The following is a 27432-nucleotide window of genomic DNA, read 5'->3' as shown; positions in this document are numbered from 1 at the left end:
TTCATCGCTAGAATGGGACTACCTTGTCATTACTACATCGTGACCCAACCATCCCGATTCCCTACCTACCCCGCCCCCATCCAGGGTGGACAAGCAGGTTTGTAGGAGGAGGGTAGAGATCTCCCTTACCCTTCGGTTTTCCTACCTACTCCGGCCCCACCCAGGGTGAACAAACCAGTTTACAGTGGGTGGATGGCATTGTGTCATGCCTTCCTCACTGTCACCCGGGGTATTACATACAAGATCCACTCGGATTTTATTATCAAAGATATATAAGTGAATGAATGAATGGATGAATAGCTCTATCGAATAGTAAAACTCGATAACTTCCCCACAGACCAGACTCAAAGAAGGAAGTTTGGCCAGAAGCCAAGCGCTGGGACCCATCAGGTCATTCAGCGTTGAAATGGAAATTGAAAGTAAAAGGTTTGACTGGTGAAACAGGGGAAACCTCAAAGCAGTTACACTATGAAACAATTGTTAGCAGAGGGTGGAGACTAAGATGGAAGAAAGAAGATATGAATGGAGGTACAGTAAAAAGAATGAATGGGGGTTGCAGCTAGGGGACGAAGGGACACTGCAAAGAACCTTTAGTAATGCCTACAGTGCACTGCGTGAGGTGCAACGATGGCAATCCCACCCCTAACAGGGGAGACTGAAAGAGGGAAAGGAAGACCACCTCCCTTAGAGATTACAAACTCCGGAATGAAACGGTACACAACAGAATAGTGGGGAGGGGTCCACACTGAACCCAGCGAGTCAGCGGAATGGGTGACAGAAGGAGCTTCTTGACATAATAAGAATACAAGAAACAACCAAAGCTTACGAGCAAACTACTTGCTGGCCACAACCAAGTTTTAATCAAAGTTATTCCAAAAACATTAACTAAGCAACTGAGCTCCTAAAGAACAGCTTGAAAAAAGTACACCATTTGCTCAAACACGTGCTAAACAGCATAAAGGTGAAACCCTTCCTCCTTGAGAGAGAGAGAGATTACAAGTAGCACTCTGGAGTGTCGGAACATTTTAAAGAAGTCATTAGAGAGAGAGAGAGAGAGAGAGAGAGAGAGAGAGAGAGAGAGATTACAAGTAGCACTCTGGAGTGTCGGAACATTTTAAAGAAGTCATTAGTCAAAATAAAATATGGCTCAGAGCACACTACTGCAAGTTAATGCGATTAGACACTGAAAAGACCCATTGAAAAGGGGGGAAGATTTGATCCCAAAAGAAAAAGTAAATGAAATTGAAAATAAAAAATGAAAAATGAAAACTTAATCTCCACCGATACAAGGCTTCGGGTGTGGGGACCATGTATCGGATAATGAAATCAATGAACTACTGGGGACTTTCCAGGCTCCTGGATCGATGCCACTGGAACCAATTAGCGGGTGGAATTCAATTCTATGGTGGGAAGAAGCTGTTCAGATAGATATGAAAAGGAAAAGGAGGCCCCCTCTTCTCTTTCTTTGAAGGTGCAAGCACTTGGTAAGTGAATGCATACACACACGATGATTACGACTTGAATCTCAACAACCCAAAGTTCGACTCCTGAGTGAAGACACGCTCCGTTAAGTATCACTGGCCCTCTGCTGATCTAGGCCGCGGTGGTTCCCAAACTGGGGGAAATTTCCCCCAAGGGGGAAATTTGAAGCTACCAGGGGAGAAATGATTTACTACCTACTAACTAAAAAAATCTCAGATGGATTTTCTCATGTCCTTTTATTTGTTACTAACCGCTCTCTATCCACTTTACTCTGTGACTATATGTTTATCAGTATATTTGTACATTTGAAAAATAAATTAGTAAATAGTCACAGTGTGTTTTAACTACTCTTTCCCTCATACACATGAAGGGGGAAATCTGGATGATTGAACTGGGTGCAGAGGGAAATGACAGAAAAAAGTTTCGGAACCACTGATCTAGGGAGTGAATTTTCTACCAGGTAACTATTTGATTGCGGCTGGTTGCAACCAAGGACGAGATGTAAACTAGAACTGGAATATGAAATTTAGGCCAAAAGTTAAGTGCTGGTACCTATGAGGTCATTCAGCTGAAAATAATGTTGAAAGAATTGTTAGGAGATGGTGGAAAGTTAGATGGAAGGAGAATATGAACGAAGGGACAGTAAGAGGAATGAAAGGTGTTGCAGTCAAGGGCCGAAGGGACTCTGCAAAGAACCTTGAGTAATGCCTACAGTGCACCACGTGAGGTACACCGACAGCACTACCCCCTTACGATGGAGATGTATGCTGTACATAATTTTCCAGGTATAAGGTTTGTGTTCTCATATATATATATATATATATATATATATATATATATATATATATATATATATATATATATATATATATATATATATATATATATTATATATATATATATATATATATATATATACATATATATACTATATATATATATATGTACAGTTGGTGTGCCAGCGTAGTTTATAAGAAAACAAGAAATATATCATCTCAAAAGGTTATCCCCTTTACTTTACTTGGACAGAGAACACACTTCCTCAAACCCGGAAGATTATATCTAAGTTTTCATTTTATCGAATTTTCAGCAACCAAGACAAGAATAGACTGAGAAAATGTCAAGTAAAAAAATTCCCTCTTCAAAATAGATCGATCCTGTCATCCTGTTTTGAACATGAGAAACTTCCCTATCCTATTCTCAAAAAGGTACGAAGGGTACTACCAATACGGCAACCCCCCACCACCACCATTTTTTTTTAACGACAGAGTAACTGATTTGTTTTTGTAAGCTAGCATCATCATAAGAAGTTCGCAGATGCCTATTTATTTATTTATTTATTTATTTATTTTTGCCCGTAGGAGCTTTCATTTTTCATTTTATCAAGTGGATGAAAAGCTAATAATTAAACCTTTAGCCTGATGTCCCTTTCTTGTGGTTAAATAATATCTCACTTTGTTTTTGAGCAACAGATTGATTTCACTTCTCTTTATTAAAACAAAAAACATTAAAAGTCAGAACGTGTTAAATGCAAATATATTCAACGACCTTCCTCATAACGCATGAGACGTCCATTTGAAAAATGAAACTCACTTTCTCAGCAAAATTAAAGGCTATTCGCCTTTCCATCAGCTTTTCTTCTCTCTATAGGCTATAGTAGATTCACATCAACCGTCCATTTGATGTCTAGGCCCGCCCCTTACGACGCTCCTGATTGGCCGTTGATAAGTCAATCACAGGGCTGGAAACTCTCAGTCTAAGGTTCTCTCGAGAGTTCGCATAGGCAGGATGTATGTTCCACCTCTCCTGAGGGATGCTTTTGAAAGACGTATCCCTCAGGAGAGGTGGAACATAGATCCTACCCATGTGAACTCGAGAGAGAGACAGGGTTTCCAGCCCAGTGACTGGCTTATCAACAGCCAATCAGGAGCGTCGTAAGGGACGGGCCTAGACATCAAATGCACGGTTGATGTGAATCTACTCTAGCACCTCTCTGCCCTCATAAAAAGGAACAGTTTCTTGCTCTCTTTTGAAAAGATGGTCTTATTTCCACTCCATCTCTCTTTCAAGAAAAGAAAAAAAATAATAAAAGTTCTGCTCTCTCTCTAAAATGGGTTCCTCACAATGGAATTGAGAGACTGCTCCCTCCCAGAGGACATAGCTGCCATATAATTAAAGCGATACTGAATAATATTCGCAAATAAAATAACATTTTTGCACATACATGCAGCCAACATCATAAGAACCGGCCTCGATGTTTTCCTCGAAGCTCATGTAACTCATTTTCATAACAGGAAAGATGATAAAAACTAATTTCACCCTAAATGTTTTCTAAATAACACCAGGGCTGAAAGGAAAAACTGTCTCATAAAGGAAGGAGAGAGAGAGAGAGAGAGAGAGAGAGCTAATTAATCATTCTTCACGAATATTTCACTCTGCTGCACTTCAAAATGACATTATTGCCGGAAGACAAGAGCGCTAAGCTGATACACGAAGCTGTCTTCTACAGGAGAGAGAGAGAGAGAGAGAGAGAGAGAGAGAGAGAGAGAGAGAGAGGAAAACGTAGGGGTGCAATTGATGGATAGGTGGAAGTGATTGGGAATCGAAGCATTAGAGGAGTGTGTCATTGACTGTGGTCACAGAGGGTATTCTTCCACAGAACAGAATGCAAAGTGAAGTGAATAACGAATAAATACAAAATTGAAACAAATCTTCAACTTATAGATAAATAAAAAAAATTAATTGATGGATAAATCAAACACAAGAACGTATTTTGCATCTAACAGAAATGAAATGACATCCAGTGAAGCTGGTTGTGGCTCTGAAGTTATTAAAAAAACACAAAAATATTTCGCCGTAAGAGATGTTACTTTTAAGCGATTAAATATGCTGATGGGAAGACTCTTTAGTGACCATATTTTTGCGCACGATGTGACAAAAATACTGCTATTGGTGGAGACTGTCAAAGACACAGGAGAAAGCTTTCCCTGGGGAAACAATTCTCCAAAAATGGCGACCACGGACGAACAACGCTGGTCTCTGTGAAGTTTTCTCCCTTTCGGTACATAGACGAAAGGTAGAGAATTTTGGGCGGGGTGGGGGGGGGGGCAGGAGGTGGGGGTCTGTTCGAATAAAGCACGAATGGCGGAAGCACAGAAATCTAAATTTTTCGTCCTACTTTTTTTTATGCAAATAATCATTAAAGTCAACTTTCATTAGAAAGAATTTGAAAGAACAGAGAAGAAAAAACCGTTGTTTGCGAAATTCATTGTACAATTTTTCTGTACTCGTGTAAAAAAAAAAAAAAAAAAAAAAAAAAACTCCAGCTAAGGTGCGTTAAGGCTTAGTGAGCAAAATTTTCACATTTTTTAAACATTTACAGACTTTTAAATATGGCATATCCTTCACGCGTTATCAAGCCTTCGGAGTGAAAATGGAAAACAAAAATCTAAACTAATAACATAATTCTACATTTATCGTTACAAAAATGTCACAAAAATCCGCAACAATACAATAAATAATAACCGATATAATTGGCAAAGTGTAGATCTGTCAGCACTATATTTAATAATAAGTAATTCAGCCAACGTCCGCGGAAAAGACTCCTCATCCCGGATGACGAAGATAAGGAAAACGACCTGACATTTTCAGAAAGAGGAAAATGGGACATTTTCAGAAAGAGGAAAATGTGACATTTTCAGAAAGAGGAAAATGTGACATTTTCAGAAAGAGGAAAATGTGACATTTTCAGAAAGAGGAAAATGTGACATTTTCAGAAAGAGGAAAATGTGACATTTTCAGAAAGAGGAAAATGTGACATTCTCAGAAAGAGGAAACCCTGAAAAATGACATGAAACAACAAAAGATGGAAGCAAATTTCTGTTCAAATGATATTTGGGGCCAGCCACGGGTTGCGGAGACTGTAGGTCTAGAAGCTGACAATTGAATTCGTGATTAGATACACAAAAGTTCGGATCCACATTCAGGTACGCCAACAGTAAAAATAAAAAGGTAATATACATAAAATTTGTATCCAGGAACAGTAACGATATCAAACATCATATACAAAAATGTTTACATATATGTTATCTCTTCTATTAACTGAGGTTATGTACGTTATAAATGTGCATATATATACGTTACATATATACCTACATGACATACTATATCTATATAGATATATAATATTATATATATATATATATCTGCTATCTCTTTATTAACTGGGGTTATGTACGTAAACTTATATAAATGTGTATTTATATCTACATATATATATATATATATATAGATATATATATATATATATATATATATATATATATATGATATATATTAATACACATTTATATAAGTTTACGTACATAACCCCAGTTAATAGAAGAGATAGCATGATATATATATATATAATATATATATATATATATATATATATATATATATGTATGTATGTATGTATGTATAGTATATATGTACGTATATAGTGCACATTTATATAAGTTTACGTACATAACCTCAGTTAATAGAAGAGATAACATATGTTAACATTATTGTATATGGATGGTTTGGTATCGTTACTGTTCCTGGATACAAATTTTATGTTATTACCTTTTTATTTTTATTTTTACTGTTGGCGTACCTGAATGTGGATCCGAACTTTTGTGTATCTAATCACGAATTCATTGTCAGCTTCAAGACCTACAGTCCCCGCACCCGTGGCTGGCCCCAAATATCTTTTATGAACAGAAATTTGCTTCCATCTTTTGTTGTTTCATGTCATTTTTCAGGGTTTCCTCTTTCTGAAAGAAAGAGGAAAATATATATATATATATATATATATATATATATATATAGACCGGTTAAAATGTTCTGTTACAAGAGAATTCCATCTAATAAAAGGAGCCCATAAAAACGCCAAAATATATAGAGTAAGTAGTATATTTCAGAGACTGCAGTCTCTGAAATATAGTACTTACTTTCTATATTTTGGCGCTTTTGTGTGTGTGTGTGTGTGTGTGTGTAGCACACGAAGCTTTTTCTTCTAATAGGAAGTAACCTCAAATAAAAACAAGCCACATTTCCTGTGGGTTCATGATTCAATTTCTGAATCAAGAATAGCATCCTCTGTGTAGGAAACTTGCATATCAGTAGTCACTTCAAATAAAAAATACGTTACTTGCTCAGAGGGTTCATAGGTAACAAATCAACCCACTTCCTCCTTCCTCTCTCTCTCTCTCTCTCTCTAAAAGCCTCTCGTTCCACTGATATGAAGACCCATTCATTTCATCACAATTTACCTCCCCCAAAACTGCCAGCCATTTGTCGTTCTCCGTTTACTCTTTCCTCTGAAAATTTCACCTGTACTGACCTTTTTACCACGTTTATTACCCTTCCAAGGTCAACCACTCTTACTCAAAATGATGTAAGTTAGCGCGCATAGCACCGTTCATAGAAAAAATAATATAAGTGCAAGTATGTTTGTATGTGATGCTTAATGTCGTTACTTTTATACATTCTGTGTGAGGGCATGTGTGTGGTGTATGTGTGTATATATATTATATATAAATATAATATATATAATATATATACATCTACATTTATCTACAGTATGTATATATATATACATATATTATATATATATATATATATATATATATATATATATATAAATACATATATGCATTATGTATGTACATATTTGATATTTATATATGTATATATATATGAGTATATATTGTGCTTGAGTGTTGACCCTCCCAATTGACTCTTCCATACCAAGAATACATTTTACAACAGTTATTGCGTTTGACGACAGCTCTGGGGGTTCACAAAGTGTATCGCAATTTCAAACTCTTTTATTCACTACCGCCGCTAAATTCAATCCCAAACACAGTTATTTTAGTGGAGCCATTTCTGCGGAGGAAATGGCGGCTTCCTTACCCCCTGTCACCAGGAACTCTGCAGATTAAAATCATAAAATAGCAGAAGCCGGAAGCCCCCTGTAGTATTCCTCGCTTCGCTTCCATTTCATTTTCTGGGTCATCGAGTTTGTCTGAATAGATTCCGAAAAGTTTCCAACATGCTTACATGGCAAATGTTATTATTCTCTCTCTTGCTCAAAATATGTATCTGGTCGGTCGGTCTCTCTCGGGCTCTCTTCCTCTCTCTTTATATATATATATATATATATATATATATATATATATGCGTGTGTGTGTGTGTGTGCATGTATAATATATATATATATATATATATATATATATATATATATATATATATATATATATATATATATTTATATATATATATATATATATCCCAACTTCCCAGTCTAACGTGGTCTCTCAAGATCAGGCAGATGCATCTCTCTCTCTCTCTCTCTCTCTCTCTCTCTCTCTCGGAGATACAAAAAACCGAACAGCGAAAGGAGGTCATCGCATCACTGGGATTTCACCGAAATGAAAAAGTCCCTCTTCAATATCTTTTTATTCCTCTTAATCACCAATTACGTGTAACTTAAGTACGAACACCTAAGTAGACGTTTCCCGCTGCTTTTTGGTTGGTGGGTTCGGTATACAAGCTGGCGATCCATATATCGAAAGTCATCGACGCGGTGAAAAAAAATTCCATATAAAAGTTCCCATAGTATGAATTCTCTGACTCTTTAAAAACTTGAATAATTACTAAAAGCGAGATTTCGCTCACGCACACCGGTACCTAACATGCATTAGGCATATGTTCTTTAAGGAATAAAATGACGTAGTTAAAATAAAAGGACTTCGATATAAAATCATTCAATCTGTAAGGTCAGAAATATGCTCTCCTACTAACTCACTAACCAGTACTAGAACAATGCGTGATCCGACCTCCAGCTTACTCGGGTCACATGCAAGAATTTTTTTTTTTTCCCTCATGTATAAGTTGTAAACATTACATTCCCAACTTTTAACGTGAATCAAAACGTGATAAAATCTACGGTCAAATAGAGCGTTGTTTCACCAACGATAATTAAAATAAATACGTTAGATTTTATTAGAAATCATTTTTCTGTACAGTTTAACATACACATTAGTTATTCTTCACATTTTCACTCTAATAAATAATTCATAAATATCCTATCCTAAAATTCCCGTATCTATAACTCGAGGCGAAACACCTTTTTCAGACCTTTTTTATGCTTTCCTAACACGCCCCCCCCCCCCCCCCCCCCCCCCCCACCCCCCCCCCCCCCCCCCCCAACAACAACAAAACAACAAAGTAATTTGCAGACTTACTCCTCGAGTAAGCGAAAAAAAGAATTAAGCAGACCATATCGTATAGCATTATTGCCAGGAGCTGACGAGGAGATTATTTCTACAAATAAATTACCAGTACAATAAAAAAAAAATGGCAACATAAAGGGCAATCCAGAGAGCAAGTCACGACCCTAAAGACATGAAGTACCGCATGGAACAACCAGAATGACCAAGTGAATATATTGGTCTTCAAGCCACAAAAGTCGTTTACCGTTAGATTTGCTGAGTAATTGGAAAGGCCACCACTGCTTCAGGCCAAACCGTAATATGTTCGTTGCCAACTACAAAAAGTAACGCAGTATTCGCTTAGGTCATTACTTGGATGGATGATCAAATGATGCCAAGTAGCAATATACCTGCTACACTGTTCCGTCTGTTCGACATCCAACGAATTCATTTAAGGACTAGCAACTGCATCCTGAAACTCAAATTATAACAAACCTTAGGAGTCTTATATGAGCGGCAGGGGGGTAAATGAGGTCAGGTATAGAAGATCAAGTCGAATGTGTGATAACTGATAAGTGCGTGAAAGAAAGAACGTCACTTCAAGATACCCTGTTTTTTTTTTTTTTTTTTTTTTTTTTTTTTTTTTTTTTTTTTTTGAGTGAGTGAGATGAGGGTAACCGGCCCGTTCTAAGGTCACAGGAGTTCATCTGACCACTGAATATGTCTTTCGTGAGTGGTCACCCATTGAACTACTGACCGAATACAGCGTTGGCAACCCTTGCTGACCGAAAGACATTCACAACTTTCTAAACCTTTATTTTGAAACAAAAAATATGAAAAATACTAAACAGAGCCCTGATTTCCGAGTATTTAATATAAGTGTCTTTGAAACCACGAGCACACTACACCACGCTGAAAAAAACGATAAACCTCAAATCACGAGCTAATAAAAAAAAAAAAAAAATTAAACTAGTTGAACCGCCCTATCAGTATACCTGCAATATTCACAGAGGTTTTACGCACTCCTGTGATGTTTTTTCAGTCACCTATTTATAGATATGTAGACCCATGTGCTATGCTGGGAATAGTTGTACTGTTGATCGTATGACTGAATATGCTTTTTGGGTATAAACGTTTAATAAAAACAAATGACTGTCGTTTCAGTTTTACGAAAAAGACTGCATGGTATTCACACGATGGAATGATTGTTCATCAAAACGTGGATTTTTCGTTAGTTACAATAAAATAACAAGAGGGAATTAACGATACCCGAAACTATGATAGATTAATTAGTTTTATTTAAATCCACTTTCATATTCTACCATTTACAAATGATTTTTGTTTTCTCATGAAACCGCTGCGACGAACACGTTCCTCAGAACAGTGACAAAAGCAAACCAACATGACTACATGTCCAATGAACACCAAGGTAGACGAAACAATACATATAAAGACAAGGTCTACAATTTAAGAAAAAAAATTCACCAACCACTGTGATCCGGCGTACCTATTATCACATGGCACCTTCTACTATATGCATGGCGAGATAAGAGGGGACAAATAGGAATGATTTTTTGTATTATTTGTTCCTTTGAACTTATGCGGTAGTTCAAATGGAATGCACATACAAAACAGGTACTCTCATTTTCGATGCTGATCACAATTACGCAACATTATACTGTCACATTGCAGGTCACTTCGATAGAGAAGTCGTTTACTAACTCCTTACAATAAACAAACGGCTATGCAATTTATACCACACACGAATAAGTTCAATCAGTTATTTACTACTAATATTAATCATCATCCGTTCGGCTTGCAAAAAAAAAAAAAAAAAAAAAAAAAAAAAAAGGACATATCTATTGTCCAACTTACCTTGTAGGAAGTCGAGGGACACTTCTCAGCCCGAGTTTCTTAGGAACAACTGAGGAGTGTGATTTTCCTGCACCTAAAAAATCGAAGGTAATTTCCTTCTTCAGAAGATCTAACAAACAATGAGCTGTCCACTCAATCTCTAGTCGTATGAGTCGTATACTTCAAGTTTTCTGTTTTCCTCTTGGGCTGTCGTACACGTTAAGTTTTCTCCTTTCCTCTTGGGCTGTTGTATTCTTCAAGTTTTCTCTTTTCCTCTTGGGCTGTTGTATACTTCAAGTTTTCTCTTTTCCTCTTGGGCTGTCGTATACTTCAATTTTTCTCTTTTCCTCTAGGGCTATCATATACTTCAAGTTTTATCATTTCCTCTTGAGCTAACGTATACTTCAAGTTTTCTTTTTTTTTCTCTTGGGCTGTCGTATACTTCAAGTTTTCTCTTATCCTCTTGGGCTGTCGTATACTTCAAGTTTTCTCTTTTCCTCTTGGGCTGTCGTATACTTCAAGTTTTCTCTTTTCCTCTTGGGCTGTCGTATACTTCAAGTTTTCTCTTTTCCTCTTGGGCTGTCGTATACTTCAAGTTTTCTCTTTTCCTCTTGGGCTGTCGTATACTTCAAGTTCTCTCTTTTCCTCTTGGGCTGTCGTATACTTCAATTTTTCTCTTTTCCTCTTGGGCTGTCGTATACTTCAAGTTTTCTCTTTTCCTCTTGGGCTGTCGTATACTTCAAGTTTTCTCTTTTCCTCTTGGGCTGTCGTATACTTCAAGTTTTCTCTTTTCCTCTTGGGCTATCCTATACTTCAATTTTTCTCTTTTCCTCTAGGGCTATCCTATACTTCAATTTTTCTCTTTTCCTCTTGGGCTGTCGTATACTTCAATTTTTCTCTTTTCCTCTTGGGCTGTTCGTATACTTCCAAGTTTTTCTCTTTTCCTCTTGGGCTGTCCGTATACTTCAATTTTTCTCTTTTTCCTCTAGGGCTATCCTATACTTCACTTTTTCTCTTTTCTCTTGGGCTGTCGTATACTTCAAGTTTTAATCATTCTCTTGGGCGTTTCGTATACCTTCAAGTTTTTCTCTTTCCTCTTGGCTGTCGTATATTTCAAGTTTTCCTCTTTTCCTCTTGGGCTGTCGTATACTTCAGTTTTTCTCTTTTCCTCTTTGGGCTTTCGTATATTTCAGTTTTCTCTTTTCCTCTTGGGCTGTCGTATACTTCAAGTTTTCTCTTGGGCTGTCGTATACTTCAAGTTTTCTCTTTTCCTCTAGGGCTATCCTATACTTCAATTTTTCTCTTTTCCTCTAGGGCTATCCTATACTTCAATTTTTCTCTTTTCCTCTAGGGCTATCCTATACTTCGTTTTCTCTTTTCCCTCTAGGGCTATCCTATACTTCAAATTTTTCTCTTTTCCTCTTGGGCTATCCTATACTTCAAGTCTTTTCTCTTTTTTTCCTCTAGGGCTATCCTATACTTCAAGGTTTTTTTTTTCTCTTTTTTCCTCTAGGGCTATCCCTATACTTCAAGTTTTCTCTTTTTCCTCTAGGCTATCCTATACTTCAATTTTTCTCTTTTCCCTCTAGGGCTATCCTATACTTCAATTTTTTCTCTTTTCCTCTAGGGCTGCCTATACTTCAATTTTACTTTTCTTTTCCTCTAGGGCTATCCTATACTTCAATTTTTCTCTTTTCCTCTAGGGCTATCCTATACTTCAATTTTTCTCTTTTCCTCTAGGGCTATCCTATACTTCAATTTTTCTCTTTTCCTCTAGGGCTATCCTATACTTCAATTTTCTCTTTTTTGCCTCTAGGGCTTTATCCCTATAGGGCTCAATCCTCTTTTCCTCTTAGGGCTATCCATTACTTCAATTTTTCTCTTTTCCTCTAGGGCTTATCCTATACTTCAAAGTTTTCTCTTTTCCTCTAGGGCTATCCTACTTCAATTTTTCTCTTTTTCCTCTAGGCTATCCTATACTTCAATTTTCTCTTTTTCTCGGGTGGGCTATCCTATACTTCAATTTTTTCTCTTTTCCTCTAGGGCTATCCTATACTTCAATTTTTCTCTTTTCCCTCTTAGGGCTTATCCTATACTTTTCTTTTTTCTCTTTTCCTCTAGGGCTATCCTAATACTTTAAATTTTTCTTTTCCTTTTTCCTAGGGCTATCCTATACTTCCTTTTCCTCTTTTCCCTCTAGGGCTATCCTTACTTCAAGTTTTCTCTTTTCCTCTTGGGCTCCGTATACTTTCAATTTTTCTCTTTTCCTCTTGGTCTATCTATAACTTCAATTTTCTCTTTTCCCTTCTTGGGCTCCTATACTTCATTTTTTCTTTTCTGGTCCTCTTAGGGCATCCTATACTTCAATTTTTCTCTTTTCCTCTAGGGCTATCCTATACTTCTTTTCCTCTTTTCCTCTTAAGGCTATCCTATACTTCCCAATTTTTCTCTTTTCCTCTAGGGCTATCCTATACTTTCATTTTTTCTCTTTTCCTCTAGGGTTTTTAATATAACTATCCTATCTTTAATTTTTCTCTTTTCCTCTTGGGCTGTCGTATACTTCAAGTTTTCTCTTTTCCTCTTGGGCTATCCTATACTTCAATTTTTCTCTTTTCCTCTAGGGCTGTCGTATACTTCAAGTTTTCTCTTTTCCTCTTGGGCTATCCTATACTTCAATTTTTCTCTTTTCCTCTAGGGCTGTCGTATACTTCAAGTTTTCTCTTTTCCTCTTGGCTATCCTTACTTCATTTTTCTCTTTTCCTCTTGGGCTATCGTATACTTCAAGTTTTCTCATTTCCTCTTGGGCTGTCGTATACTTCGTTTTCTCTTTTCCTCTTGGGCTGTCGAATACTTAGTTTACTCTTGTCCTCTTGGGCTGTTGTATACCTCAGGTTTTCTCATTTCCTCTTGGGCTCTGAAATAAAAATATTAACAAAATAAGTGACTCTATTTGACCTTTAATCTAAACACAAACCTCGTACCAAAAAAAAACTTAGAAATAAATTATTAATTATCTTTACAGAACACTTGCATTTATAATGCATTCAACACATACATTGTGAATGTGGCCATGAACTCCAGTATCACTGGTTTTCTACATTGATTACATACCTCTCCATCATAATATCTTGTCTATTCTTAATCATTACATACTTATTACTTCATTTATTAATATGTTTACAGTATCTTCATTAAGCACTAACATACATGAAAACTAGGGAAGCATTCTAACTTCATTTTCCTCCTGATTGTAGAACCTAAATTTCCCCTTGCTAATACTCGTTAGATTTCCATTTAAGAACAAGAGTTCAATTTCATTACGCATAACCTCCTGCAAGTTAAATCAACCCGATATGAAACTGCAATTACGTTGAAACGGGAAATGTACCTGATCTTACTCAACAGAAATTTCCTGCAGTTTAGGATTACAAGGGAGCAATTGCTTTAATCAACAGGCAACTCCAACATTTACATCTCGTGGAATGTCACGGCTAAATAGAAACAGCCAGAATATTCATCTAGGAAAGAACAGAAGCATCATAATCTGGCATTTTAAAGTCACTGCGATATTAGTGTTTCCTCAATAGTAGCCTCGTTTGTCTGACGGTTTTCTTTCACTTTCCTTATCTTTATTTCATTGACTCTTTCTTGGCAACCAGATTCCAGTATTATTATCACCGTATGGTCCATTTTTACAATATATTTTATGTCTGCAATGGCCGGTGTTTGTTTGCACTAGAAGAGATGACCTATAGTGTCCTTCAAACAAAGAAGAACCTTGTCATAATGTTCCTGTGCACTTGATAGTCTTATCAAACCAGTAAGTTTGTTTTTAAAAAATGTAAAAATCATACGATGTCTTTTTATTAAAACCCAATAAATTTGCAGGGCTGCGCATAGGAGCTTCGCTCTTCTGCAAGTCTGCCACGGCTTACAACCCCTTCATCTACTACTTCATGAGCGAGGGATTCCGGGCTGACCTGAGATGGCTGGCAAAACGAGCAGGGCTCTCCGTCGGGCAGCCTGTTTCCGAAAGCACCTTCCATCTCTCGTGCAGATCTTCTACCAGGAGTAAGTCACTTTCCTTGATTTATATATAATCTATTGATTAACTAGTTAATTTGTTAATTTGTCTGTTTTTCTAATAACTGATCTCCTCTTTCTGTATTTCCCTTTACTTTCTGTTACTTCTTTCGAATGAACACCATATACTTTGGAAGCTTGAATTTCAAGTCAATGGGTCCTGTTGGCTTGTTCCGTGTGAATAGTGTTCATCTTCTGAATAATCAATAATGCTAATAAGAATAATATCTATCAATCTATAGACAGAGATAGATACATAGACACAGATTTTTATAAATTCCACAATACACCGTTTCTTCGTTCAAAAGGGGTGGTTTCCAAGGGTGTCCAAGTCCTCTTAGCTGAGCTAACTTGTTTGTTTGTATGGTGTTTTTACGTTGCATGGAACCAGAGGTTATTCTGCAACGGGACCACCGGCCTTAAGGTGGGTACACACGTGAGAGCCGAACCTTGTATGTGTAACTGAGTTACGCATATACGGTTACAAGGTGTCAAAATGTAGAGGACGAACCATAACCACGTTAAGCACGTAACTTCATTTCAATCCACTGCGATCACCAGTCTGTCTCTGTCCGGGTTGTTTACCGACGATGGCCACCATGCAAGTAGCAGCTGCCGCGTATATTTATACACATTATTTAACGAAGATGAAGCGAAATAAAAGAAGATGGTGGCAATCAAGGTTATATACTAGAAGGGTAAAATACAGTGGTCGGGAATTACTCGCTGACATGAGATTCCAAGAAGTTTCTGGCCACAGTAAAGTCTTTTCTTCGTAATAGCTAATAAATTGAAGGACCTCTTCGTCACTTAAATCAGCCATGGTAGACATATACGTACTGACTGACCAAAACAAGGGACTCTACTATGGACGGTCTTGTTCATAGTCGGTGTTAACAAGTTCAGCAACCTCTGTTGTTACGCGTGTAATACAGGTCCCGTCCACACATGGCGTAACGTTCAAAGAGACCTCCCTTTGATTCGGAGCCCAAAAACCGACAATTGGCGGGACGGAGGGCGAACCGAGCCTCGAACCTCGCGGGTTCGGGGTTCGGGTTCGAGGAACCGTCCACACTTGCGTTTTTGTTACAAGAATCGGTTACAATACAAGGTTCGGTTCGCACGTGTGTACCCACCTTAAAATTACGTGACTTCCGAACCACGTCGAGAGCGAACTTCTATCATCAGAAATACACATCTCTGACCGCTCAATGGAATGCCCGAGAATCGAACTCGCGGCCACAGGGGTGGCAGGCCAATAACATACCGATCACGCCACTGAGGCGCTTTTTAGCTGAGGTCACTACATATATAAAAACAATCGACTAACTGCCACATAACTAGGTTAATTCATCAAGTCAACAGTGGCACACTTGTACTACTTTATTTATGAGCCTAAAACTTTCATCCCCAGTTCTGTCATCATTATTTGACGAATAAACATCAATACAAATGAACAGGTGAACGGGCGATCAACATTATCTAAACAGGGTAAAGCGAAACCGTACCGCAGACCAGACGAGGAGAAACCAATCAGAAAATCGATGCAGTTCCGGGAAAAGCAGTAGCAAAATAAACACGACATGGAATGACTTTTCCCGACGTTTGCCTTTTCCACGCGGAATTGAAATATACTGAAAAGGCGTGATTGGAACTTCGAACAAGATGTTTTGATTACTCCGTTCGATGACAGAACTCTCGCCGGGTCTAATCATTGACTATCATTGACCCGGTGTAGATGATTTTCAGATGTGCACAAATATCAGTAAACTACTGTTTACACTGCTATCGTTATTGAAAAGTATTGGCCACAATGGTAGTGTAGTACAAAAATATTAAACGATTTGCATGAAAGTTTAAAGTGCCTGCTAAGATCTTATTATCACTCACATTATAATGACAATGGACCAGGTGCTCTCTAAGCCTTTATTTAAATCTTTCGTATATTAGGAGAGTAATGTCATTGCGACTTTTAGCCTTCATTTCCATACTCAGCATATGAGGAGTTACATTGCGCTGCAAACTTGGAACTACTCAGAGAACCATTAACCGGCTGAATGACCGTTAGTGTCTAAAAAAAAAAAATTGAAACTAGCACAGACCTTAGTGTACAGTGATAGAAGGTGATGGTTTGTGGGATCTAAGGTTAATCTGATCTGATTTGATCTGATTTATGAAATTTGAGCTTCAAGCCAAATACTGTGGACATTCGGAGCTCAAGACAGTGAAAAGAGCGAGTTGGGTGACTGGAGTCACTGGACAGCGAGATCGAGAAAAAACAGATGAAGTACACAAGGATCTACAGGTGGAACCGGGAGAAAACCCCCACAGTTGCACTCAGAAGTAACAGATAGAGGTGTTGGACAACAAAGTTGAAGAAACAAGGCGGGATTGGAGGTAAAGCAAAAAGGCTGAAAAGTAGATGCAGCGAGGGACAGAAGGGACGTTGCAAACACCCTTTTGTATGCTTACAGTGCACCCCTTCGGGGATGAGATCTCAGGTGGTGTTGGGAGGGTCAGATTAAGCCAACTTTGTCCCCGTACATGCCTTGCCACAAAAACAAATGTGTTCAATGGTAACGTGTTTAAAGGGATAAAGTAAGTTTTTTTTTCTTTTTCTTTTTTTTTGGGGGGGAGGGGGAGACTTTGCCCAACCAACAAAAGCGAGATCCTACAACCCAACAGAACGATTAAGAGCAAGTTTATACAGCAAAAGGCTTCAAGTCCTAAAGAAGTACACCTGTCAATATCCCATTGACCCTCAAACTGTAGCAGATGGAGACTACAAGTAACATTTTTCATAACTTTCTGGCCATTTCAAATATATCTTTGTTGGTTATTTGCCACAGTCTGCTATTTCCTTCCACTTAAACTCTATTTACTGTGTAAAATAAATCCACGCCTCAAACTTCACAGACACACAAAGAAATTTGAACTCGACGTTTAGTAAGCGTCTCAAAACATCTGAGACAGAATTCTCTCATGCACTACTCAAAACGTCAGACATAACTATCTCGTGCGCTAATCGAAATAAATACATGATTATCTCGTGTGATACTCAAAACATCAAACACATGATTACATAATGCGCTACTCTAAACATCAAAGATATCATATCTCAAACTTCAATAATGATGACAAAACCTTTCGTCCATCATTTCATAAAACCTCCGTTATCACACCAGTCAACCCTCTGAAACTTAACGGCCCTATGGATATCCCAAAATGAAATATGAACCTGACTGAAAATACATCCCGTATATACGCATGAAGTTGCAATAGTGATATACCACGGTGAATGGCTTCTTCTCAGTGTTAAAGCGTAACAATTACCCTAACAACTGAAACGGAGTAATTTGCAAATGGAATACGCTTACGTCAAGCTACGCGGACCAAGTTACAACAATGGCCGATGCTCTGGAAAGAGGGAGAAAGAGAGAGAGTAAAAAGGTTACATTATGACCAGGTGAAGAGATCATTGTACGTTAGAAAGAATTTCAGTTCCTACACGTTTAAACTCGGATACAAGAAATAGACTAATGTCTCCATACACTTTTTCGTGTGACTCATTCTTGTTTTTTTACTAGATCCACCATAAACTTTGTTATGTTAAATACCACTGAGTATCTGTTGATGTAAACAGTGAATTAAGCACCTGATAGGTAGTTGACAGCAGTGATTCACAATCAGGTTGGGGAAGGGGTATAGATTGAGCATCCTCACCACACAAGAGTTGCCTAGTACTAATAATTTATGTGTGTATATATATATATATATATATATATATATATATATATATATATATATATATATATATATATATATATATAACTACCTGTGAGTGTGTTCTTAATTCAAAGCAGTTCGGAGGTACTGCCTTTTCATCAGCACCTCAGGGACTCACTATGCTAATCCTCGCTTTTAAGCTCCTTTAGATTGTTTCATTTTCCTCACTTTGTACAACAGTCCTGTTGTAAATTGATACACAAATCGCATGTATCTACTACTTTAAGGAGATACCTCTCTAGCCTCCTATACGTCCTCCTATTTTCTATGTTGAAGTTGTGATGTAAAAGACAAAAATGACCACTTCATTGTTCCATTTATTCTCTGTTATGCCATTAACCGAGTCGTCAGCCGCCCAGCTCAATGTCTGCCCTCGTAATGAAGAACAGCACTGTCCCAAGGGAGTCTCTAGTCCTATCCAGTGTGGTTTACAAGTTGAAATGATCATAAGAGGCATGCAAGGCCCCTTAATATTAGCAACAGTGGTCCAACGACAACTCTCCAAATAATGTGGCCACACATCAACAGTTGGTTGATATGACTGACAAAAAGCCGCCAATGGAAACCCTATCAGAGAAACTGGTGTTGCTCACCAAAAGGGAGAGTATGGGTGGATGGCAACAGCTGAACAAGTGAACATCACACTGCAGCTGCCTGTGGTGAATATTCAAGCGCACTCAGATTGTTTAATCCCATCCAGCGCAACGATTTTTTTACCAAGGCCCTTCAGACTTCTCACAAAAGCTGAGTCTCGTGAAGTTTCTTAGAAGGTCCCGCAGATCTCTCTTCAGTCGTGTGTCTTTGTAAATTTTCACTTCTTATGAATTGCGAGGATTATGTACTGACTCGTTTCTTGGAGTCTTACTTTTAATCTTTAATTTTCTACCAAGATCACTCACACACACACACACACACACACACACACACACACACACACACACACACACACATATATATATATATATATATATATATATATATATATATATATATATATACACACACACACATATATGGGTGTCCATAAAATCCCAGTACCATTCTTGTAATGGTACTGGGACTTTATGGACACCTTGTATATCATAATGTCATATGAGATTAATAACTTGCCAATTCATCCTTTAACTGACCTATTCATGTAGGTATGGCATTAAAATACCCGATAAAACACAGTTATGCTAACGCCAACTTCAACTTCATACTGATCCCTTCTGCAATGTCACAAAATTTCTCAACTTTTGTCTTCATGTTTACACTTCGGAAAACAAAGGCCTACTACAAAACTAACAAGCCTGTTTTCCCTTTGCTCATGAGAAATTGAATGACTCTTGAGTTATCTGGTGTCACAACTACCAGGACCACCGACACCAACAGAACAGTATATTTTACAACGCCACACACATAACTAATACAACTGTTCCTGTCTTGTGTTTCAGTTTAAGCATTCGCCTTTATTTGACATTTGTTCCTTTTTAAAACATACTGAGGATATCAATCTTTAGATTTTAAGGTGAGCAAAAGGCTAACAATTACATTAACTGCTTACAGCATCTCTCCTCCTTAGCTCAGCATGGTTTAACAGCTGTAATGAAAACCAGGACATATCTATATTCTAAGATGCAATAAGGGCTAACTGTGACAATCTGGAAAACATTGAAAGGTAACGTTTAGGCTGCTTTTGTCAACTCGCCTATAGCTCAGCTTGGTTTAACAGCTGTAAAAGAAAGCGTGAAAGTCTTGTCCTCACATTGCTGAAGTCTGAACGACGACCACGATTTTTTTTTTCTTTTTTTTTTTTTTTTTGCAACTACTCTGCGTGATGGGTTCTGCTAAGCGCTTCTTGGCAGCTTGCTTGAGCTTAAGTAATTCTGTCCTGTCTCCTCATACACAAAGACATCACGAAATTCTTTATAAACTAAATAACTAAATAATAAATAATAACTAAATAATAACCTTGAATATGGACCTTTTAATGCAAAAGACTATAATGTAAAGCTCATTTCTGTTAACAGTTCAAATGCGAATGCCAAATCCTCTCCTGCAGCTTCTATAGATACCACGGTCGCTTTCTAATTATATAAAAATTATTTCTTAATATTCAGTATTCAAAGAGATTAGACAACTTCTAACTGTGAATACAGACTAGGGCGTTAAAATATATTTTATCAATACGCATAGAATATTAGTGAAACAACCAACACACATGAAGAAAACTTTAATAACTATTGATGAATTTCCCTTTCAAATATAGATCACTATTAATGAATTCTTTTCAGCACGCAAAATTTTGTTTTTACGATAAATAGCTCCCTACTGTCATCACATCAAATACAGTACTAACTTTGACATATCTTTCCAGGTAGCGCCAAAAAGTCGAAAGACAGAACACGAGAGAATTCCCTCAACATCATCAACATGGAGAGAAAAGATTCCAATTCAACTTGCTTAACCAGTGGCCATATGGACACTCCCTCTACCCCGCTGACCTTTCTGATACCCAGAGAAGCTGAGGACGACTTGCCTTTTTATTCCGTCTCGAAAAAGGTCTCCATCAGTAGCTGCTCCCGAAGGAGCAGTGGGTGTTCTCACATGTCGATCCTAAATCCCAGGCAAAGGGATATATTCAAGAACGAATGCTCCAGAAGAGTTTCCGAGACGCCCCTCTCGACTTCCAGGTTGCTATCAAATGATGACTTAGGCCTCAGTTATACCCCAAGGAGGAGACTCACCAATAGTGGTTGTGACCTTGGGCCTCTGAGGTACCAATGCAGAAGATCAGTGTCTTTTTCCATATCTCCAACTGGAACGCCTGAGGCCAGGCCTTCCTCGAAATTCGGGAATACAACAAACTGTGACCTGCCGATGCCCCATCGTTCGTTCTCATTGTATGGTTTTAGGGACAATAAAAAGTTCCCCAGTAAAAGACCTAAATAAAAAAATAAAATAAAAGGTGTCAGTCATAGAAAGTATAATCTGTTTGATGTAAACATCAATGTATCTCAATGTGTTGGTAGAACCATTAGATAAAGTGAGTTAAGTGTAATCTGAAACTGTATTGCACATGACTGTCTGGTTACTGTATTATGTACTTCTAGAAGATCCGCCTTTGTAAACTATGCGTACAGACTACAAACATTACCCAACGAAATTTTTATATAGAGTGAAATAAAATGAACTCTATATACATACATACATACATACATACATACATACATACATACATCATATACATACATACATACATATATATATATATATATATATATATATATATATATATATATATATAACACAGTATATTACTGAGTTCTAAGTGATCCACACCATCTCAATTTCATAACACTGAAAAGAATTCTTTCATAGAGGATTTTCTTAGCCCCTTCAAATTTCAATGATGTACTACAATCACAACTTCACTTTACCAATCCCCTGTCCCTCCCAGCTTCAGCAGAAAGCGCTAGGTTTTAGGGTTCCACGGCTAGGCCCTAGAAGAGATCCATGCTGTGGTACATAGGACTTCGGGCTTCCCTGAGAAGCACCAGAAAATAGCCCTTCTGCCAGGCAGGGGACACAAGGCTCCTTCAGGTAAACATGCAGGATTGCTCTGATATTAGAACAAGACATGTGACACAGCTGCATTCTGTGATTTTTCTATGAAACAAGATCTATTCAACAAGCCATTTTGGTTCACTTGGCACAGTGAATTTGGAGCTGGCTCCAAATTCCGCCTCAGTTTCTATGTGGTAACGGAACAGCTAGTGGAAAGGATCCAGCGACTCCTATGAATCTACAGGATATAGGAGTAGGCTTGGTTGTCTTCTCCTAATATTAAACAAAATCAAAATCATTACTATAGGCTCTCCTTAAGGGATTCTAGAAGGATCTCAAGGATCCTGGGTTGGTACAAGGGGCCTCTTCTCGTGGTTTCCTTGGGAGTGTAGAGGCCACTGTTCTACAAAATGAGGCTCTTCCCGAGCTTAGCTAGGGAATCGAGAAACCCAGGTGTGACTGAGGGGGCCCTGCTCTAAAGTTTTATACAGAAGCCAGGGGCAATCTTATGGTTTGGGAAAACAATGATTACTTTTACATCACTGGAATTCAAAATGGTCAAGAGTTTTAGTAATGCTTTCACTTACATTACACCACTACCTATTTACATGTGACCAACCAATCAGCCTAATATGTCCCTAAGAGTTGCTCAATAAAACTGCAAATCACCTCCGTCTTAAAAAATATAAACAGAAAGGAACAATCGATAGTCCATTTTCAACGTAAGGAAACCGATAAGCTCCACGGTCAAATGAAAATGATGTGATAGAGCATCAAAGAAAAAACGGTGATTCTACAGTGAAAACAAAAAAAAAACTATTCAGTTACACGAACAATTTAAGCAGATCAGGAACTGATGGTCAGAAGTTACCGGAGCACAAATTCTAAGGTGCAATGAGGTGCCCTAGTGGTGACGTAAGCAAGAAAAGACTAACATTTCGCATGTACAGTACATGAAAGCCTGCTCATGAAAATCAACACGACTTCCGTGGAAGCCTGTGAAAGAGAATACCTATACAACACAAAAAATGAATAAATAATCAAACTTACCAGTCCGTGTAAATTTTGCGGCATAGTGACAAACTACAAATAGTGTCATGGAATATGGCTTTTATTATATATTTATACATAATAATCAGCATCCTGGGGTGATTCTACCAAACAGTGCGACACCTGGCCCACTGGTTTTCAAGATTTTTGTGATAAACCACAAAGGCCACTTCAGAGAACAGGCTTCATATCAAACAATCCAGAACTCTTCAAAGAAAAAAAAAAGTCTGTAGGCTAAATGGAAATGAGGCAGCTCCCTTTCTATAGTAGATTTCGGAATCTAACTTTTCATTTAGTGACACTGTAGTGTTAGGTGCCAGAGTATGTCTTAAGAAAATATGATTATTTATTTTGATAGAAAAATAAAACCAAAATTAAAAAATCAAAAATAAATTAGTGCTGCACTGAAAGATATATCAAAGTGTATTTTATAGTACCATAAATTATTTTCTGTACCTGTTTTTGTGTCCTAAATATGAATGTTGTGCAATGTTAAAGATAAGTAAATAATAAACGATGTTGAAATTATATTTTTGTTTAATTCTGAAGAATCTTGTGATCGGTAACGTTGATTGTGTTACCTTACAAACCGTAGATGATACTGCTCATCATCCATCCCTTCCGCGCCAACTGCGTTACTTTCTTCTATATTCTACTTTTTATTTATCTATTTCCATTCTCTTCTAACTAACTAGCTGTCCAGACTCTGACTATTACTTTGTTATAATGATACCATGATGATTTACACTGACGAAAGGGGTGCAGCGTTTAAACTAATGCCACAGCGAGATATATACCATAAAAATCCTAGGATGAATTTTAAGCAAGTGAGCTTGAGAAGCAAGAGAATGGGATAAGCTTAGGTCAAATAGTCAACTTCGAGTAAGAGATATAGACTAAGCCAACGGAGGAGAGTGGAATTTATAGGTAATTCACAAGTATCCTCATCATAGACTAACAGAGGATAACCCTGCCAGGATAAAATAACCAATGAGTATTAACCTATCAGAAATTTAAATCATCCCTGGACCAGTATTCCCTATTAGAAAATTATAGGAAACTGTAAATTGTTCCTGATGATGAATCATTGATTCCTCGTTTTCCATAAATCAATAATTATATGATTTTAATTTCAACAAGCTGAAATTATATAAAATACAAGCCCTTTTCCAGGAGGTTGTAAAAGTGTGATTATCAAGTTTATAAACCAGTCCCAAGTGTTCTAGCGCTCTAAATTTGCCGAGATGTTTATCTGTAATCCTTCATAAAGTACCAAAAATGCAAGTTTTAAAGCGTAGTCGTGAAGTCTTTGAAATGGAGAATCGAGGGGGACGCTAAAACCTTTATAAACACAAAATGTGTAAAGGTCCCCGTACACTGAACGACTGTCTGTATCGTTCGCAAAAATATTGTGTATGGCCCTGTCTGAATGCAAAAGTGGGCAGGGTTTCGTGGTCTGAACGATCTCGGCGGGAATCTGTCACGACCAAGTTGCTGGCTTGCGACTAATGTCTGTCATACACAGAGCGTTCCACGTGTGTGTCTGGGATATAACGCTATCGCGCACGTCTCTTCTACAGATGATGCCATGTCTTCCTGAGACAAAAACTTTGTTCAGACTGAAATGTCTGAAAAGTGTGTGTCGATAACGACAATCGTTCAGTGTATTGGGCCCTTAAGAGTCAATTTTAATGGTCAAGTACTCATCATTCAACCTAAACAGAATGTGTCTGATATCATAAACGAAAACAACATTATCAATGGGGCTAACATAAGTGCCCTAAAAGAAGCCAAATAAATCTCTGTGCTCACGAGCTAAATTTAAGGAAAGCTGTGGTTACTGATGGAATAAACATTATAACACGAGCTCTCATATCTCTGAAACAAACGGAAAGTGGCACGACGTGATTTTGACAATTTGAGATAACATAACCCAAACCAGGTGGTCATAAACTATCTGTATCTATCTATATATACATAACATATAATTATATATATATATAATATATACATACATATATATATATATATATATATATATATATATATATATAAATATATATATATATATATATATATAATATATATATATATTTATATATATATATATATATATATATATATATATATATATATATATGTATATACAGTATATACACAAAGCTATAATCATTAATATCGACTTCTCTATACCTCATAAAACTTACCCTCAAAGGGAATTATAACTAAGTGATTTTGCTGCGCCTTGGACGCTGAGGCACTTACTAATTATAATTCCTTTTGAGTGCCAGTTATTCCCAGATATATATATATATATATATATATATATATATATATATATATATATATATATATAATATATGGAAGCAAGGGAAACGCTTGTGGTAATTTCACAAAGCTTTATTAAGCGATGTTTAGGGGTCCAGCCCCATCATCACAGCTGTTAAAAAGACGAGCACACACAAAACATAATAGAAAGACTCATCCTAATAGCCAACATATACATTTGTAGTTGAATTCACAAAAAAAAAAAAAAAAAAAAAAAAAAAAAGAAAAAAAAAAAAAAACGTCCTAAAGAAACTACCATTTCAAGTAAAGGGCAGAAGACGAAAGGTCCTGGTTTACATAATACAAATGTGCAAACCGTCTACAGACGCTACTGAAGTAATTCTTAAGATTCAAGAGAAACGTTGAGAAATTTCATGCACGTGATTTTACTCATGAACCAGGCCAAATCGCATTTATGAAAACGTTGATTACATGACTAAATTTCATAGGCATGAAAAATATAACTTGGCAAACTAAGGATTCAAAAAACTTGAATAGGAAGGATGAATAAATCTTGAATGATCCGAAAGGATTGATAAATCTTGAATGATCAGCATAAATCTATCAAACAATAAGTCACACTATAAATTATCATATAAATATTTATGGTTTCATACTGCAGTCGACTTGAGCCTTATATGAATCAGCCAGTAACTTATTCCAATTTAACAAAGAAACATTAACAAGTTGGCCACAAATCTAACTGGAATAAGTAAGAATTATATGGTAAACTTATTAAATATCATTTATCATAATAAAAAAAAAAAAAAAAAAAAAAAAAAAAAAAATTTACAGCCAAGGGGCATGACTTACAAATTTTGCTGGGCATGATGAATATATTCTAGATTTTGCGTTATACGCTACAGCCTTTTGTTTACTGTGCTTTATTCTAAGTCAGTACTCTAGTCCTAGTGTAAATTACGCTAACTTGACAACAGTACCTACATCTAACTTTTTCACGTTTTAGCAACAAATAAGTGGGAGGGGGTGTAGGGGTCTGGAAGCATCCTATATTAGGCTAGGTTAAACATATGATTATCATTGTTGATGATGAAATTGCGACACTGCTCACGAGCTTTCCTTTTCAATTCGCTCCAGCTTGCATTTTTGTGTAACCATTTTCCTAATCGATCCTTTTTTACTGTTGGGCTGGTAGAATGGAACAAACCGAAATAAAAAAATTCAGGCCAGAGGCCAAGAGCTGAGAGTATAGTAAAGGTTTGGTGAACATCGCAGCCGCACTGTGAAACAAATGTTAGGATACCAAGATGGAAGAAAATATGAACGGAGATACAAGTAAAAGAGATGAAAGGGGTTGCTGCTGGGGGCCGAAGGGACCCTGCAAAGGCCGTAAGTAATGTCTACAGTGCACCGCGTTTGCTGCACTGGCAGCAGCACTGTCCCCTACGGAAGCCGGGTGGATAGAGACGGGAATGTTGAATCTTACCGTGAATCTTATAAAACGTTTACTTCAGGCCGCTGTTATAGTCAAGCTGCTTACGCAAAGCTCATGTCCGCAAGCCATAGCCTGCTTACAAGCCGATCAAAGAGATGCATCTAAACCTAAGCAGCTATCCTAAGGATCGACCCTAACCTGAAATGGCCCTGAAAGAGGGATTCGCCCCCTCATGGGGCCCTTGATGTGACCTCGTGCATGAGTCCAACTATTCTGCATCTAAAAGAAATTATGTATAGGCCTATAATCATGTATTCAAAAAGGGTAAATTCTGTATAGACCTATTCTTGTAGTTCAAAAAATGTAAATTCTGCATAGCACTGGGCTTCTTCATGTATCCAAAAAAGTAAAATTTTATATAGGTTTATTACTTTTGTTAAAAAAAGTAAATTCTATATGGGCCTATTCATGTATTTAGCATGTAAATTCTGTCTAGGCCTACTCATGTTTTCAATTAGTGTACCCTTCTGTTTTCGCCTACAAATATATTTTGTGGCTACAACATTGTCACTAATTGTTATCTAGGCTCATTTTAACATACATCGTGGAATGGTCGTAGGTAGTAATACTACTGCATATAAACAAACATACTGATTTTCACAC

The 27432-nt window shown here is 37.2% G+C and overlaps 1 protein-coding gene across 2 annotated transcripts in view; it reads left to right on the top strand.

The window, feature by feature from the left end:
• LOC135212782 (melanopsin-like) overlaps positions 1-21663 on the top strand; it is a 230267-nt gene extending 208604 nt beyond the window's left edge. For both annotated transcript variants that reach the window (XM_064246563.1, XM_064246558.1), the window contains exons 9-10: positions 14466-14648; positions 20806-21663. In XM_064246563.1, the coding sequence (XP_064102633.1) occupies positions 14466-14648; positions 20806-21380 (758 nt within the window). In that variant the 3' untranslated portion in view covers positions 21381-21663. The remainder of the gene's footprint in view (positions 1-14465; positions 14649-20805) is intronic.
• The last annotated feature ends 5769 nt before the right edge of the window (positions 21664-27432 follow it).

This window comes from Macrobrachium nipponense, chromosome 19 (assembly GCF_015104395.2).
Source record: "Macrobrachium nipponense isolate FS-2020 chromosome 19, ASM1510439v2, whole genome shotgun sequence".
In the NCBI taxonomy this organism is placed as follows: domain Eukaryota; kingdom Metazoa; phylum Arthropoda; class Malacostraca; order Decapoda; family Palaemonidae; genus Macrobrachium; species Macrobrachium nipponense.
Note: the sequence above shows the minus strand (reverse complement) of the source record. Positions and strands in the feature narration are given on the sequence as shown.